General features: G+C 50.6%; 2 protein-coding genes across 5 annotated transcripts in view; one reads left to right on the forward strand and one right to left on the reverse strand.

Annotated features, from left to right (window-relative positions):
* The window catches only part of Nfatc3 (nuclear factor of activated T cells 3), an 82,867-nt gene extending 77,290 nt beyond the window's left edge, over positions 1-5,577 (forward strand). The window contains exon 10 of one of the 2 annotated variants that reach the window (XM_028854255.2): positions 2,883-5,577. In XM_028854255.2, the coding sequence (XP_028710088.1) occupies positions 2,883-3,004 (122 nt within the window). In that variant the 3' untranslated portion in view covers positions 3,005-5,577. The remainder of the gene's footprint in view (positions 1-2,882) is intronic. The other variant, XM_028854256.2, reaches the window with a different exon arrangement.
* Esrp2 (epithelial splicing regulatory protein 2) lies at positions 5,435-12,631 on the reverse strand. 3 transcript variants are annotated; one of them, XM_028854258.2, is made up of 15 exons: positions 11,845-12,631; positions 11,627-11,755; positions 10,081-10,194; positions 9,856-9,970; positions 9,453-9,551; positions 9,184-9,238; positions 9,004-9,111; positions 8,799-8,931; positions 8,677-8,719; positions 8,251-8,552; positions 7,947-8,159; positions 7,458-7,656; positions 7,143-7,329; positions 6,735-6,900; positions 5,435-6,652 (listed from the first exon to the last, which is right to left on the reverse strand). In XM_028854258.2, the coding sequence occupies exons 1-15, from the start codon at positions 12,040-12,042 to the stop codon at positions 6,563-6,565; spliced, it is 2,151 nt and encodes a 716-aa protein (XP_028710091.1). In that variant the 5' UTR covers positions 12,043-12,631; the 3' UTR covers positions 5,435-6,562. The 3 variants fall into 3 exon arrangements, with proteins under 3 accessions (XP_028710091.1, XP_028710092.1, XP_028710090.1); XM_028854259.2 differs by having other exon boundaries at positions 9,004-9,141; XM_028854257.2 differs by having other exon boundaries at positions 9,004-9,114; positions 11,845-12,630.
* Positions 12,632-17,579: the final 4,948 nt, after the last annotated feature.

The raw sequence follows: 17,579 nt of genomic DNA on the forward strand, positions 1-17,579 counted from the left end.
TGGGCGTTAAGGACTGTGGCTGCTGAAAGTGGGCCAGATGCTGTGACCTACATAATCTATTGGCGCTAGTTAGTATTGAGAACTGTTGACTCTTCTTATTTTGGGCTTTTAGTTTACTCTTTTTTTTTTTTTTAAGATTTATTTATTTTTTATGTATACAGTATTCTGCATCCCTGCCGGACAGAAGAGGGCGCCAGATCTCATTACAGATGGTTGTGAGCCTCCATGTGGTTGCTGGGAATTGAACTCAGGACCTTTCGAAGAGTGCTCTTAATCTCTGAGCCATCTCTCCAGCCCACGCAGTTTTTGGTTTTGGGTTTGTGGGGTTTTTTTTGTTTTTGTTTTTTGTTTTTTTTTTTTGAGACAGGGTTTCTCTGTGTAGCTTTGCGCCTTTCCTGGAACTCACTTTGTAGACCAGGCTGGCCTCGAATTCACAGAGATCCGCCTGCCTCTGCTTCCTGAGTGCTGGGATTAAAGGTGGTGTACCACCACCGCCAGGGTTAGTTTATTCTTTAAAGGGAAGAAAATAGCCAGGCATGGTATCAACACACCCTTAAGGTGGGAGCTGGTGGATATCTGAATTCAAGGCCAGCCTTGTCTACACAATGAGACCCTGTCTCAATAAATAAGTTAGTAAAAGGAGAAACTGGGCATGGTAGCACACACCTTTAATTCCAGCATTCAGGAGGATCTCTGGGTTCATGGCCAGCTTGGTCTATATAAGAGTTCCAGGACAGCCAGAGATAGAGACTCTAAAAAAAAAAAAAAAACAAGCCCAGGGTGGTGGCACACACCTTTAATCCCGGTACCTGGGAGGCAGAAATGGGTGGATCTCTGAGTTTGAGGTTAGCCTGATTTACAGATCAGGTTCCAGAACTGCCAAGGCTACACAGCCTGTCTTAACACCCCCTCAAAAAAAAAAGGGAGGGAGGGAGGGAGGGAGAGAGAAAGAAAGAAAGAAAAAGAAAAAATATTACAAGTATTAGTGGGCTTTTTAAAAGTGGAAATGAGTATGTATGTGTTGAATGAACGTATGTACAGGCAGGTATATGTATGGAGACCAGAGTACATCAGGTGTTTGCTCTATCACTTTGCACCTTATTTTGAGACAGATCTTTCAGTAGGCAGGCAGCTAAGAAGCCCCAGAGATCACCATATGACTTTTGGTTTGGTTTGGTTTGATTTGGTTTTTTTCAAGACAGGGTTTCTCCATGTGCCCCTGGCTGTCCTGGAACTCACTCTGTAGACCAGGTTAGACTTGGAACTCACAGAGATCCACCTGCCTCTGCCTTCAGAGTGCTGGGATTAACAGTGTTCGCCACCACTGCCCAGCTGAAATACTTTTCTTTAAAAGTAAAATTATATAGAATTATTTTTTTAAAGCCACCTGTACATATATACATACACACACATATATGAATGGAATCTTTGAATTTCTTAGATGATTTTTTTTATGTGCATGAGTGTTTTGCCTACATGTATATATGTATGTACACTCTGTGCATGTCTAGGGAAGCCAGAAAAGGGAACTGGAATTACAGACAGTTATGAGTTGTCATGTGAGTGCTGGAAACCCAACTTGAGTCCTCTATAAGAGCAGCAAGTGCTCTTAACTGCTAAACCATCTCCTCAGTCCCGATGAAAGGAATCTTTATTTGAAAAGAAAGAAAGGCTAGGTATGGTAGTAGATACCTATAATCCCAGCTTCTTTTCTCTCTTTTTGTTTCTAACGGGGAACAGTGTATCACTTAGTAGCCCAGCCTGGCCTGGAGCGCAATATGTAGCCAAGGCTGGGTTCCTGAGCACTGGGGTCACTTACATATGTAAGCCACCACACCCAGCTTTCTTTTTTTCTTTTAGATGGAAGTTCTTGATATTTCCTCACAGACCACTGTGCTTTCTGAGCTGTTGGGCAAAAGCCTGCGATTAGAAAGGGCCACATGTATGCAGATGCCTCCACATAATAAAGGGTACACTTAGTAGGACAAGACAACAGAGTAGCCCCTTAAGCTTGGTGGTTCACTCTGGCTAAAGCATTTCTTTCGCTTTATATCCTTAGGTGGCACTGTGGGAAATCGGAAGGGGAAACATTCCCAGAGGGATTCAAAGTAGGAAAAAATTACAGTTAAGGTGAACATTTAAAGACTTTTGAATTTTTTTTTAAGGTACCTATCAGCTCTGCTAGGAGCGTGAGCCTTTGGAATGAGAATAAAGAATGTTTTCTGTTGAGGTTGGAGAGATGACTCATCAGTTAAGAGCACTTGCTGCAAAGCCTGAGGTGATGGTGCAAGTGTTTAATCCCAGCATTTGGGAGGTAGAGGCAGGTGACCTCTGAGTTCAAGGCCAGCTGGTCTACAGAGTTCCAGGACAGCCAGGGCTACATAGAGAAACCCTGTACTCTGTCTCGAAAAATGAAGAGAGAGAGAGAGAGAGAGAGAGAGAGAAGAAAAGTACTTGCTCTTACTGAGGATCTGGGTTTGATTCCCAGCACCCACATGGTGGCTCATAGCCATCTATAACCCGAGTTTGAGAGGATCCTGTGCTCTTGTGACATCCAAGGCACCAGGAGTGAAAGTGCATGGTGCGCAGACATACATACAGGCAAAACATTCATATACATGAAATAAAATAAATTTAACAAAATTTTCCTGTTCTCAGTCATTTGTTTAAAAATCCAAACAGAATTAAGAAGGGGGAAAGTGGGGGGGAGGGGTCTGCAGCCACTTGAGGAATGATGCTTTTATCTTTATGCCATTCAGCTCTGGAGTAAGCTTCAAGTGCAGCCTTTACCTTTTTACTCAAAGCCATTGAAAGGAAAATGTCTAAGAGGAAAACCTCATATTCCTTTGAAGTTACTAACCACTCTTCTTTTTCTTTTTCAGTGAACGAGATAATTGGGAGAGACATGTCCCAGATTTCTGTTTCCCAAGGCCCAGAGGTGAGCAGAGACGCTCCTCTCCCACGTTCCAAGTCCCCAGATTTAGGAAGATCTGATGGGCTCTAACTGCAGCTTTGTGCCCACTACATGCTTCTCTCTTGGACCTTGGGTTTCCAACCAGACTTCAGAACGTGTTCCAGGAGTTGGACTCACTGTGGGAAAAGCAGCATTCCTCCACCTCAAGCCTTGAGCAGATTTTATGAAAGAACAGGAACAGCATAGACTGTTTAAGCTGTGGGAAAATGAGCTTTGCTTTTTTTTTTTTTTTTTAATTTAAATAGGATACTTTTATATGATGGGTGCTTTGAGTGTGAATGCAGCAGGCTCTCTATTTCAGAGGTGCTGCTCTTGCAGGTGACCTGGTTGCATAGCTAGGATTAGTAATTTGTACTGCTTTCTGGTCATTTGAAGAGCCCTTTAGTCATGATGATATTTTTAAAGTAAGAAATTTTGATAAAACCTCCCAGAGGCAGACAAAAAAAAAAAATTACACTTAGTCCACACTTACACCTCAAAAACTTAGCATGCATCCTGAAGCCTTTCATAGATTCATAGGAAATAAAGCCAAATGTAGCTCATACTCTTTATAAAAAGTACAATGTTAGGTAAATCGAGAAGAGACCATTCCATCATTTAAGTGTTGGAATATGAATACATTCCAGAGCATAAGTCTTTTTGTAACTTTAGATAGTCATCAAGCAGCCTCTCCATTAGCTCCACGTTCAAGCTGTTTTCTTCCCTCAGGACCTGGGGTAAAATGATCATTTGTAAGGTGAATTTCAAAGGTAGGGTTTTAGCTTGGGTAGTTATTTTCTACCTAACTTTTCAAGTGGGAGCATCTGCCTTGAGTCTGTAGTCTTTGAAGCCAGTCTCCTTGAAGTCAGGCCGGCAATGTCGTCGGGAGCTAAATCTGAATGAGCTGTGTACTAGGAGAGGCAGATAAAATTCAGGACTCCAGATGAGAAGGCTTTAAGATTCACAGTGGCATAGAAGGCTTATCTCCTCTTCTGTTTACAGCCTGCAATGATTCTGTCCCATGGTGTCCTGACTGTATGACCTAAAAACCAGGCTTTTCTCCAAAAGGCTTTGAGGCACATCCAAAAATGAAGTGGTGTCATAGACCTGTCCTTCCACACCAAAGACACCTGGTGCTGCTGCTGGTTAGGCTTCTGTCCAAGGCAGGGGCTAGCAGAAACTCCAGCCTGCTGTCTACCAAAGGAGGTGCCCTAGTTGGGTACTGTTCCCAAACCCTGCCTTTACCCCTTCCCTCTTAAAGTCCCTAAATTTGACAGTGTTTTCAAATGAAATAATGTACTTTCATTTATTCAGGAAGCAAACTGAGTGCCTGCAGGTGAGACACTGTGCTGCACTGGCTAACAACTTAATGCTGTTACTTTAGGAGGTCGTGACCTTTGATGATAGGGCTTTCCTTACCAAGGCCGAATCAGGCCTAGGCAGGGTCTAGGCTGTTGCCCACCACCTCTAATGAGCAGGGTAGGAGATACTGATTCAGGATGAGGGAAATATGTGTTTGTTTTTAACATGATGCTTTAAATTTCTCCCCTCTAACTAGTTAGAAAACAGTCTGTCAGCAAATGCTCTGGCCATTCTTGGAGCTGGGTATTTTCCAGATTTCTCTGAAAGTGAGTTTTGTATCAGTGAGTGTGGATAGTGAGATTTGCTTTAGGGCCTGTGGTTGGTAGCCCACAGCTTCATCTACAGGGCATTGGCCTCTCAGGTGAATTTGCAGAGACTTGGCCAAATTTGCTTCCACCCTCTTTCCCCTGGGGCAGCTGCCTCATGTGGGGTCATTTGCATGACCCCTCGGGGGTGCTGCTTTGCTGCCTTCCAGAATAAAAGCCTCTATGATCCAGAGTTGCTATGCACCAAATTCTGATGCCTTTTAAATACCTTGATGCCTGTAGCATTAGAAGTGCTTTCCTATTTAAAACAGGTTAGATTTTAAAATAGAGCTTTGTATTCTATGGAACAGTTTTATATTAGCTTTGTATAAGCTTTCATGTAAGAGTCATATTTTTTGGCTTTGTAGATAAAGACTTAAATTTTTGTGCAAAATAGTGATGGTAAAGCACACATCCATTGGACTATGCAAACTGATTTCTAGTAGCAGCACTGAGCAACTGGGCATTTGCTAGCACACACCCTTTCCTCTCACCTGTACTAGACCTTGGGTTGAGGAATGGAGGAGCAGCCTTCTGTTTACTAGAGATGCGAGAAACATGGCTGAAAACATTAAAAAGAAATGTTTGGGTTCATATGTGGTGCTGCTGCCCTGGGTACAACCCACCACCACCACCCAGGACCAGCCAGTATCACCAGACCTCTGCTGGGCCTGTTTTTAATATGTAGAACACATGGTCATCTTGTTCTGTATCTGAACAAGACTCAGATGGGCTCAAGTTGAAACCACGTGTTTTATAGAACGGATGTTTAGGTAAAGAAATTGGTTCTCAGTTATGTTTACAGCATTTGGAATTGTGTTTTCTTGTACATTTTGTATTTTAAAATCTTTTATAGGAGTGCAGTGCTCCTTACACAAATACAAAGGGAAGATGAGCCAGCAGTTCAGGCTCCTCCTCGGTTACAGTGCTGAAATAATAAACAGTGACAGATCAACAGTATCCTTGAAATCTGAGTTTTTATCCATCTGGGACTGCTGTGGAACCCTTTGGGCCAGAGTTAAGGGCTCTGTGGCTTCTTAAAAGTCCACTTGACCAGGAACTTTCATTCACTTTACGGAAAAGATAGAGTTCAAAATTCCTTCTGGATGAGTTCTGCACCCATTAATGGATGCAAAGGACATACCACAGTGTTTGCTGGGCTCTGGACAACTGGTCTTCCAAGGTGTTGCAAGAAAACGTTGACAAAGTCCCATTTAAATTCAACCTGAGTTTGCAAGTGCTACCTGCCCTCTGGTGTTCTCTGGGGATATTGCAGGAGCACAGTCTAGAATAGCTTGGGGTTTTTGTAGTTTGTGGTAGGGGGCTAATACAGCCTTGGCTGTCCTAGAACTGACTATGTAGACCAAACTGCCTCCTGAGTGCTGAGTTACAGGCGTGAGCCATCACATCCAGCTGGTGGTTTTGCCATCTGAAGTCCTCGGGTGTGGCTGGAGGGGACTTATTTGAGGCCACCCCTGGCACTTTGTTTCTGAGGTCCAGGTACCCTGAGGGTGGGTACTAACTCGCTGCCTTCCTGCCTCCTGGAAGGATATGGAGAGTAGAGAGTTGGGGTCTCAGGCTCAGGTGGACTCTTGATTTTCCCAAGGATCATAAATATCAACCTGGGCTTGCTGTGTACCCTTCAACTCTAGTATTTGAGGGCCAAGGACAGATCACAGGCTTCCTGGGTGTCACACCCTCAGGAATAGAGCAGCCTCATCACCCCAGCCCTGCCTGTAAGGTAGTCATTGTCTTTAGGGTGAGCAGGCAGAGGAACAAGGGTATATGGAAGGAAGGAGAATGGTGCTGAGCTTGGTCTTTTCCGGGTGCCTTTGAGAGCTTGGACAAGCCAGAGAGAAGCCACTGGATTGAGGGTATTCTGCACTCAGGAAAGGCATGCTAGCGGAGGACATCAGCTCAGTCTGCTTCCTGGTCTCCTCTTCTACAAACACATCCACTCCTTGGGAGCTTGTAACACGGTGCGAGGCGGGTCACCAACAGACATCAGAGTGGTGTAGTCCTCGGGGGCCAGCTGCGGAAGTGACACAGATTTAAGGGATGGAGCTCCAGGTTCAGCTATAGACCCTCAGGCCCTCCCAGCCACACAACCTCACCTGGTAGGCTTGGAAGACACTGAGGAGATCCTTCATACCAGCCGTATATGGGACCCCCTGCATTCGGACCAGGGCTCCTGGTTGTGACAACATTGAGGTGGGAGTAGAGGCCAAGGCAGTAGGAGGTGTGGTGAGGTAGCCTACAGTAGTGGGAGAGACTGGGGGGCTGGGGCGGGGGAGACAGGAATTGAGTCACACATCCCACCTGTATCATAGACCAAGACCATCCTCTCCTGCACCTCTACAGTGATAGCTCCAGTCTGTCAGCCCACACCGGTAACGCCCTTGCCATTTCAAAGTGAAGTCTGATTTCTAAGTGATCGTGGACCATCTGGGCCAGCTATCTATCAGGACCCTTCTACATGGTGACAGCAAGTCTGTGAGGCAGTCCTAGAAGCAAGAAGGTACCTGGGGTAGTAGGCTGTGTAGTTCATGTACAGTTGAGTGGCTGGCCCTGGGTAGTAGGCAAGAGGAGCAGGGGCAGCAGGTACTCTGGCAGCTGGCAGCAGTGCAGACGAAGGATATAGTGCAGTTGTCTCTGTGGGAATGAGGGCTGGGGTGGCTTGGAAGGTGGCATAGGTAGGTGGCGAGAGGCCTAGAGACAAGTCAAGAGCACATTTATAGAGAGCCCACAATGTCCCTGGATAGGGCAACTGGAACGGGAAGTGGTGGCTTGCAACACCTTGGCTCCCGCATGCCTCCTCCAGCCCATGAAGCACTCACAGGGCAGTTTGCAGGGTGGGGGGGACATGCCACTGCGGCTCAAGGAACCCCCCATCAGCACACGGCTCATCTCCTCTGTGGAACAAGGGACGACTTCCACGTAGCGTTCTTTCATCACCTTCTTGTGGCAACGCTGGGCAGCAGCCAGAGCACGCTCCGATGACATCATCTGGATGAAGGCATCACCAGATGGCCGGCCCTGTGCACACCACCTTGTAAGCAGTTTGCCACATATAAAAAACGCCTTACTCTTTTTTTTTTTTTTTTTTCTTTTTTCGAGACAGGGTTTCTCTGTGTAGCTTTGCACCTTTCCTGGAACTCACTCTGTAGCCCAGGCTGGCCTCGAACTCACAGAGATCCTCCTGCCTCTGCCTCCCGAGTGCTGGGATTAAAGGCGTGCGCCACCACCGCCAGGGCCAGGCAAAAACGCCTTACTCTTAACACACCCTTTCCGCCCTGTGCTGGCGCCCTTCCTAGCAGGAGTCTCACCTGCTGGTTGAGCACCATATGCACACCATGAGGCCGAATGTCAGCTGCTGCTTCTCCTAGAAAGCTCAGAATGTCTTCAATGGTGGCTGTGTAGGGCAGGCCTCGAAGGCGAACACAGTCCCTCCCGGTCCCTCCTGCCAGTGGGAAGGGCATGGGCAGCAGCGGAGCAGTCAGTGTGGGAAGGAGTGGGCTGGCTGCATAGCGGTTCAGGACCTAGTAAGAAAGGCAGCAGGTTTGCCAGGCTGTGTCGCCACCCAAGGCACACCCAAGGCACACTGGGACATAGGGAACCTTGAGTGCTCACCTGCTGCACCTCAGCTGCAGTGCTCCTGAAGAGTTCAATGTATCGCTTACCCAGCATGCCTTTGTGCCTGCGCAGAGCAGCCTGTGCCTGTTCCTCACAGGCAAAGAGAGCAAAGGCATCTCCGGTTGGCCTGCCATCAGGGTGGCGCACAAAGAGCAGCCCGTCAGCACCCCCAGTCACCGGGCACTCTGGCCCCAGGAAGCCCAGAACGTCTGTTGGCCCAGCTGAAAAGGGGAGTCCCCGCAGCCTCAGGATCACTTGATCTTCCCGCGACAGGAAACGGGCCACCTCTAGTGATGTGCCTAGGTTGGAAGAACAGGAGACACTTGCTGATTTAATCCTTGTAACATGCACCCACAGGGGACCCAAGAAGCAATGAGCGGTAGGGAAAGGGGTAGATCCAGAGCCTTCTATGGGCACACTCACCCCCTGCGATCTTTACAAACTCCTCCCCTGTGGCTTTATATACCTGTGGGTATAGAAAGCAGCCCATAGGTCTCAGTCCTTCCTCAGCTTTGCCCTGCTCCACGTCCAGCCCAAAGCCCCACCTCAATATAGCGGACACCCATGTGGTGCTTGTGTCTCTGCAGTGCTAGGTCCCGCTGCTCGCTGTCCACGAATCGGATGAGGGCCTCGCCATTCCTGCGGCCCTGGGCGTTGAGACAGAGTGCGACACCACCCCTGTGGAGCCAGTGTTGTTAGTGCCTCCTGGGTAGGCTTGCCCGCTTACCCCTCCCATCCTGCCACACCCACCTGGCAATGTTGAGCCCTTTGAAGAATCGAGCCACATCCTGGTCTGATGACTGCCAGGGCAACCCACGGGCCCGTACGACAGTCTCATTGTCCACCACATCAGCCTTGCTGCTGCGGGGGCAGGACACAGGATCAGAGCTGTCCAGATGTTGTCACCCCCACCCCTGCTCCCACACTCACCAAGGCCCCGTTTCATATTTCTGCTTTACCACCTCTGGCTTCGAAAACAACTGACCTGAGAGGAGATGGCATGGGGGTCAGCAGGGTCTGGTGGAGGAAGTCTCCCCACCAAGCTCTGCAAAAATAGGACAGGTGAGGGAATTGAGGAGGTCATAGAGGGGTTTCCACCTTGTGTTCTCTTAGAGAAGGTCACAAGTCTGCAAAAGGACTCCAAGGAATAGGCATTCACCCAACCCGACAGTAGGTGACAAGCCGTGCGAGATTCTTACCGTTGGGCCCTTCAAGTAGGTGGAGAATAACAGCCACCATAGTCTTAACTTCCCAGACCCCAAAGTCATCTTCTGTTGCGTCTGTTTCTAGTCCCAAGTCTACAGACAGAGAAGTGACAACTAGGGTCCAGGTCCATACACCCCGCATCACCCCCAAACACCCGCAGAGTCTTAGCAAACACTAGTTATGGCCCAGCTCACACATGCACCTACAGGCCTCCAGACCAAACACAGACATGCCCACATTCCAAATGTATCCCAGCATAGGTAGCAGGCATGGGAACCCTAAAAGACAAGGCCAAAGACAAAGACCTGCCTACATTGATATAACCCCTACAGCAGTGAGCACATGCTTGGACAGATTAGCCACCCCTCCGCCTTAATTCTGCTGGGTCACAGGTACCCTGTGCCATGGTGCCCACTGTGAGGTCCCTGGTGGGGCAGGCGCTTGGGTGCTGCATGTGGAACTCTCTTCGGAGGTCGTAGAAGGAGAAGAAGGTGTCCGGGAGCACCAGGTTCTGGGAGCACATGGGAGTAGGGATGAAGAGGTGAACTAAGGTATCCTGCTCATTCCCACAACAACAGGGATCTTGCAAACCCAACCACCCATGTGCCCTTGATGGCATACCTTCCTGGAGGCCTCAGGGTGCAGAACCTGTCGCAACAGCTGCTGCCCATCAGTGCAGAGCACATAGGGGCCTCCGCCCAGCAGAGCCACATCCCTGCTCACCAGCTGTGAGAACTGGGGACAGGGAGTGGAGACTCAGACATAGATTCACAGCTAGGCAGGCTGAAACTGGGGGCAGGAGGAGGGAGGGACTCAGGCTGCAAAGCTGGTTCAGCAGGATGTTCAGCCCTACCCTGCCTGGGAAGCAGAAGGCCCTGCTCTATATCCCAGGCTCCTAATCCCCACCCTTGCCCTAGTCCACTGTCACCTCCTCTAGGCCAAATGAGAACAGTCACACATAACCCGAGCCCCCATCACACACTCCAGGAGTCTGGAGCAAGGCCAGAGCAAACACCTGGTGGAGTGAGGCAAGCAGGTGGAGAGGGGCGGGGCAAAGCAGGTTAAACCTGTCCTGGACCAGGCACCAACCTCAGACAGGTGGGGGAGGCTCACACCTGCCCGAGGGCCAGAAGGCTCATGGTCAGTGGCAGCCCCGCCCCTTGGTCTGACCAACCCAGGAACGGAGAAACACCAAGGACAGAGCTTCATACTTGGACACAAGCGGCCGCCTGAGCTTTGACCCACACCCTATCGACCAACTGGCACTGAACTGTTTGCTCATAGAGGGGGTAGCACTCTGCAGGCTGCCCAGCACGCTCCTGCCTTTCCCCTGCCAATTCTGTGACACTTTTCAGCCTAAGGCTGACAGCAAGGCACCCAGATTTTCTGCAGCACCCTCCCAGGTGAGCAATAGGTTAGGCCTGGAGCCCTTGTGCGACATGCTCAGATTGAGCATCTTTGTTTCCTCACTAAGAACCACAGAGTTGGAAGAGGAAAGATTCTATGCTTCTAAAGAACTTACACTCGTTATAACTCGGCCATGGGGTGAGTGCAGCAGTGCAGATAGGGAAAATAGCAGGAAGACTAATTCCCACTTGACGGGGTCGGGGGTGGGGTGGGGGGGAGCATGACCCGAGGCCTTGGCGCTCAGCAGGCAAGTAGCCCCCAGGTAGAGTACGGACAGCACCCACGCCTGGCTAGTCGGCTGGGGCAGGCCTAAACCAGCAGCCCTCACCTAGCGGCGTCTGCCCCTGAGGCAGACACCGCCCGACGCCCCCGCTCCAGCCGCTCCCAAGAGAGCAGGCAGCAGGGACCAGTGATCCAGGGCCGAACTTGAGTTCCCTGACCCTATTTCTGAGTGGTCTGGACCTCGCTCCTCCGCTAGCGGGGGAGGGGGGCAGAGAAGGGACCTCAGGGGTGGATCCTCAGCCGGCTATTGTCACCCCCCTCAACAGGAGTGGGTGCCTGTAAAGGTTGGAAAGTAAGGTGCCTCTGGGAATGGCCTAGCACGCGGCAGTCGCTCAGAAGTTTCAAACAAGACTCTGTACTACTGTCTGCCAGGGAGTCGCGGCGCTCCAGGCTTCGCCTCCTGCCTTCCCCACACCCCGGCGAGGTAGCGCCTCTATCACCTCGCTGTTCCACCACCCACGCGGACCCCCACGCTCACCTGCTGCAGCACCTTGTCCAGGGACTCCGCCCGCGCTAGGCTGTCTGCGCTGAGGCCGCTCGCCTCGCGGCACTGCGGACTCAGTGCAGCCGCCTCACCGCGAACCAGCGACTTGTGCAGGGTCCCCACCTAAGAGCAGCAGGGATAGCCCGGTGAGCCCCTGCGCCTCGCCGGCCTTGAAGCGTCCTGAGGGGCCCCGCCACCTCTCTCCACCCTACCTGTCGGCTGCGCGGCTCCACCACTTGCCAAACTAGGAGGATTAAGTCGGTCTCGTCCGAGCCCAGGTCCGGCCCCAGCGCACCAGCAGTGGCCCCAAACAAAACGACCAGCGACTCGGGCCCGGGGCTGGGGTCTGTGGCGGAGTCTACTGCGGGATCTGGGCCCGGGGGTGGGGGCGGAGGCGGCGGTGGAGTCATGGCCGCAGAGGAAGGGGGCGCTCGGCCACACACACACACACGCGGACCGACGAGGCGCACGCACGCACCGACCGACGGCAAACAGAGGAGCTTGGGCGGGATCCGGGGTGTTGGGGGCGGCACCTGCGGCGGGGCTGTTACAGTGGGAGCTGCAGAGACCCGCCCGCGGTGCCCTTTGGGGCTGGGCGGTGCGGCTGCTGTCCCAGCCTACTCCGGCGAGTTACCTGCGGCCCCGAGGACCACGTGATCGGGGCGGCCCCGGGAACCTCGGGGGAGGGCCAGAACCCTGGCCAGGAGGCGAGAACTCACTTTAGCCTTGGCGTGTGCTGCGCGGCTGGAGCCCTGCGGGACTCCTGGGACGAACACCTCCTGTCTCCTGCTTCCTCTCCAGCAGGCAATGAGTCCTCCGCAAAAGAACGTTCAGAATCAGAGGCCTTTTCCATTCCGTGAGGGTCATGCGGAACCCGTGGAAGTCAAAAGGAGTCAGTCTATGGGCTGTAGGAGGTCACAACGTCCCGGCTTGGGGGTTAATGGGAGTTACAAAAGGTCAAAACCCGACAGTGAGCGCTACCACGTATCCACTGGAAGATCGGTTGGGGAATGGGAGGGCGGCAAAGATCAAGGGTTCTTAGAGCTGTGGGCGGTCACTAGAGATCACAGGGAAGAACGTGCCCATACAGGTGTTAGAGTCGGCCTTGGGCTGCGTCGGCCAAGTGCCGGCAGTGCAAAGCACAGTCACTGTGGACGCGAGGGCTCGAGCCTTGATGCCAGGGAAGGAACACCTTTCCTCAAACCCTAGAGAGCTGCATCCCAAGTGAAGCTAAACCAGCTAAATGATCGGCGCCTGGCGACTCAGCCTACCTACCCCACTTGGGGGTTGCCTGCCTATTTCCGTCTTCCTTGGATGATAGACGTGCGATCTGGAGATTGAAAGCACTCGGGCAGGTACCGGCTAGCGGTGAGCTGTGTACGCGCGCACGCAGGCTGCAGTCTGCATCCCAACCCAATTCAGACTAGTCCCATCCGGCCCATGGAGTTTGGTGAGACTCCTTTACTGTTGTTTCCAGGCAGCCCTGTGCGCTCGGGATCGTTTTCCTTCTACTCAACTGTAACTAGTAATCTGGCGGGAGGAAGGACCTATAAGCTGGAAATGCAGGTTACCAAACCAAAGCTGAAGAAGAACCTCGTGTGTTTAGAAAAGCGGGGCGCTACATATGAGTCTTGGATAAAAGGCAGCCCAGTACCCGGGCGCATCCCCAACTCATTCCCAAGGAAGGAGTGCGGAGCCGGGGAACCTATAATGGGTAGTGCGCCTCCCGGGTTTCCCCACACAGTAGCGCAGGAACACAGTAAACAGATAGAGTGGAAGGTGGTTGGTGGGCGAACCTTGCAATCCCTATCCGAGCGGCCCACCCAGAGCCAGCCATCTAAGTCCCGCCCCCGACGATAAGCCTGGAATGTCAAATATTTGCTCAAGGAACCTAGTGAAACCTTGAGGTAAAGCCCCTCCCTTTCCGGAGCGCGCCTGCGTCAGTTCAGACTTTCCAGTAGGACACTCCCTTCCAACTAGTTCCTTCTACTCGCCATCCGCCACGCCTCGTCCTGGTTATTTAAACATCAAGACCTGAAACGCTACAGGCTCCAGTTTAAAGGGGCACAGCCCCGGCGTCCCTTCACGACTATACCGGCGCTCCTGGCATAGCCGTGAAGTCTCTACCCACAACCTCCCAGCAAGGCTTACCCCTTCGTTCAACTTGTAGACCTCGGCTCCCGATTCTCCAGAGACCTTGGGATCCCTGACTGTTCAGAGCCCACTGGAAAGAAGCGTCAGTGCCCAGATTCCCACTAGGTAAAGCACAGTACTTACGGACAGACTGGGTGGCTCCTTTCAACTCCGGTGCGCTCATCCGGCCATTCTCCATAGTAAAACTATTCCAGACCCTCAAAGTCTTTGGATTTTATTTGTTTTATCATATTTATTTGTGCTTGTGTGTAGGTGTCACAGCGCTTGTGTGGAGGTCAGAGGACAACTAGTATGAATTGGTTCTCTCCTTCCACGAAAATAGATCCTGGGCATGGAACTGAAACAAGCCATCTTACCACAACTTTTTTTTTTTAATAATTTATTTTTAACTTTATTTTGTGTGCATTGGTGTCAAGGTGTCAGATGCCCTGGAACTGGAGTTACAGACAGTTGTGAGCTGCCATGTGAGTGCTGGGAATTAAACCCAGGTCCTCTGGAAGAGCAGCCAGTGCTCTTGACCACTGAGCCATCTCTCCAGCCCCAACTGTTCTGTTCTTTGAGACCAACTCTCATGTACCCATGTACTGACTAAATAGCAGAGGATGATCTTGCAAATCTGATTTTCCTACCTTCACCTCCCAAGTGCTTGGGAGCCCAGCCAGAAGTGCCTCTGCAGAAAAAGGCAGAGGCTGGAGGATGGCTGCAAAGATCCAAGCTAGCTTGGTCTATTTTGCAAGTTCCAGGTCATAAATCAACAAATAAAGCCAATAAGATTAGTAGCTGAGTGTGGGCTTGTAATCACCATACCCAAGAGGCTAGGACAGGAGTTCCAGGACACCCTGAGCTACATAAAATAACTAATTTTAAAAATTAGCTATTTAACCAGGCAGTGGTGGCTGCTCATGCTTTTAATCCCAACGCTTGGGAGGCAGAGGCAGGCGGATCTCTGAGTTTGAGTCCAGTTTGTTCTAGGGAATGAGTTACAGGACAGCCAGAACTACACAGAGAAACCCTGTCTCAAAAAAACAAACAAGGGTTTGGGTATTTAGCTCAGTGTAGAGCGCTTGCCTAGCAAGCACAAGGCCCTGGGTTCAGTCCTTAGCTCCGGAAAAAAAAATTATTTATAGCCAAGTGTGGTAGGGTAGTGCATGCCTAAATCCCAGTAGTGATTGGTGGATCTCTGTGAGTTCAAGGCTAACCTGGTCTAGGACAGCCCCAGGACAACCAGAGCTACATAGAGAGACCCTGATTCAAAGCAAACCAAATAATGATGGATCCTAGATCACCCTATCATTTAATATCATTTAATAAAAACAACTTTGCTGGGACTGGAGAGATGGCTCAGAGGTTAAGAGCACGACTGTTCTTCCAGAGGTCAGCCTGAGTTCAATTCCCAGCAACCACATGGTGGCTCACAACCATCTGTAATGAGATCTGGCGCCCTCTTCTGTATACATGATAAATAAATAAATCTTTAAAAAAAAAAAACAAAAACTTTGCACTCCTTACCCTCTCCCATGAAGTCAATTTATAACACTTTTTTTTTTTTTAAAGGGAGAGTCTTGGGCCTGGGGAGATGGCTCAGCCGTTAAAAGGGCCGGGCAGTGGTGGCGCACACCTTTAATCCCAGCACTCGGGAGGCAGAGGCAGGCAGATCTCTGTGAGTTCGAGGCCAGCCTGGGCTACAGAGTGAGTTCCAGGAAAGGTGCAAAGCTACACAGAGAAACCCTGTCTCGAAAAACCAAAAAAGAAAAAAAAAGGGGGGGGGGAAGGAAGCAGCCAGACATGGTGACACACATCTTTAATCCCAGCAGTGGCTCAGCACTGAGGATGTGGGTTCAATTCCCAACACCCACATGGCAGCCCACAACTGTCTGTGACCCCAGTTCCAGAGTGCCCAACACCCTCAGACATACATGCAGGCAAAACACTAATGCAAATAAATAAATAAATAAATAAATAAATAAATAAATGAATAAATAAATAAATAAATGAATGAATGAATAAATAAATGAATGAATGAATAATCTCACTATTGTAGCCCTAAGCTGGTTTGGAACTCACTCTGTAGACTAGGCTGGTCTCAGGCTCACAGAGATCTGCCTGCCTCTGTCTCCCCAGTGCTGAGTGCTGGGATTAAAGATGTGTGTCACCATGTCTGGCTGCTTCCTCCCCCCCCCTTTTTTTTTTTTTGGTTTTCCGAGACAGGGTTTCTCTGTGTAGCTTTGCAACTTTCCTGGAACTCCCTCTGTAACCCAGGCTGGCCTCGAACTAACAGAGATCTGCCTGCCTCTGCCTCCCGAGTGCTGGGATTAAAGGTGTACGCCACCACTGCCCGGTCCTTTTTATTTTTTAATAAAATTTTTTATTTCATGTTCTTTGGTTTTGCCTGCATGTATGTCCTTGTGATGGTATCAGATACCCTGGAACAACTGGAGTTACAGACAGTTGTGATCTGTCATGTGGGTGCTGGGAACTGAACCGAGTCTTCTAGAAGAGCAGTCAGTGCTCTTAACCGCTGAGCCATCTCTCCAGCCCTCTTTCTTATTTTTTTAATTTAATGTGTGTGTGTGTGTGTGTGTGTGTGTGTGTGTGTGTGTGTGTGTGTACACTATGTGTGTGCCTGGTACTCACAGAGGTCATAAGAAGGTGTCCTGGAACTGGAGTTCCACATGACTGTGAGTCACTGGTGGGTGCTGGGAATTGAACAGGCTTCCTCACCAAGAGCACCAAGTGCTCTGAATCACTGAGCCGTCTCTCCAGCCCCTGCTTCTGCTTTCTATGCCAGCACTGACAAGTTCCTTTGGTCCAAGGGGCCTTTTCTTTGGTGGCTTTTGCTCTCAGCCCACCTCTGCTCTTCCTCAATATTTTCACCTCTCAGAGAACCTCCTTCTGTAGCGGGGATCTGCTGTGCAGTCTGAGGTTTCTGTACTGGTGAAGGCAGAGCCACGGTCAGTCCTCACCCCTCTGCGTGTTCTAGGGTGATTGATGAAGAATGGGAGGTGGGTACCAAACAGAGGGAGTCAGTAAATGCTGTCCTAAATTGCTCTCTAGAAAGAAGGGAGCATGTTTCAAGGGAGTGCACACAAGGCTCTGTGAAAAGATAGTTTGGTCACACACAGGGGTAGGTTTGGGGGACGTCAGTGCAACTTCTCTGCTAACAGGAGTGGTGAGAAAGCATCCTCTTCTCTCTCTCTCTCTCTCTCTCTCTCTCTCCCTCTCTCTCTCTCTCTCTCTCTCTCTCTCTCTCTCTCTCTCTCTCTCTCTCTCTCCTCCCTCCCTCCCCAGTGATTCTCTGAAGCCTTTCCTCAGGCTGGCCTCGAACTCACAGAGATCCGCCTGCCTCTGCCTCCCGAGTGCTGGGATCAAAGGTGTGCGCCGCCGCCGCCGCCGCCGCCACTACCCAGCTTCCCCCTCTTTTTGATTAGAAAAAAATTCTGCGATAGAATAAGATTCAACTAGAGGATCATTTTTTGCCCTCAGCTGCTTCCAATTAACTCTGTCTCCTGGGTAACTAGAAATAGCCAGCCCAGCTGGGCGGTGATGGCGCACGCCTTTAATCCCAGCACTTGGGAAGCAGAGGCAGGTGGATCTCAGTGAGTTCCTGGCCAGCCTGGTCTAGAAGGCCAGTTCCAGGGCAGCCGGAGCAGTTACACAGAGGAAACCGGTTTCCCATCTCTGCGTCGTTGCATAATCATTTAATACCACCAGAGGGCGAGCAGACTCTGTGGCCTTAAACTTTTCGAGAGAAGCCGGTCGAGGGTGAGGTGTTAGAGCAGGCATCTCTCTGTCG

The sequence above is a fragment of the Peromyscus leucopus genome, chromosome 5, assembly GCF_004664715.2.
Source record: "Peromyscus leucopus breed LL Stock chromosome 5, UCI_PerLeu_2.1, whole genome shotgun sequence".
In the NCBI taxonomy this organism is placed as follows: Eukaryota; Metazoa; Chordata; class Mammalia; order Rodentia; family Cricetidae; genus Peromyscus; species Peromyscus leucopus.

What these genes read in the sequence shown, in the direction of transcription:
- Esrp2 (XM_028854259.2), bottom strand. Translation starts at nt 12,042, where the DNA reads ATGACTCCACCGCCGCCTCCGCCCCCACCCCCGGGCCCAGATCCCGCA. An exon ending in AAAGGGCTCAACATTGCCAG is followed by an intron (nt 8,932 to 9,003) that starts GTGGGTGTGGCA and finishes CTGGCTCCACAG; the next exon opens with GGGTGGTGTCGCACTCTGTC. An exon ending in GTTTGTAAAGATCGCAGGGG is followed by an intron (nt 8,553 to 8,676) that starts GTGAGTGTGCCC and finishes CTTCCAACCTAG; the next exon opens with GCACATCACTAGAGGTGGCC.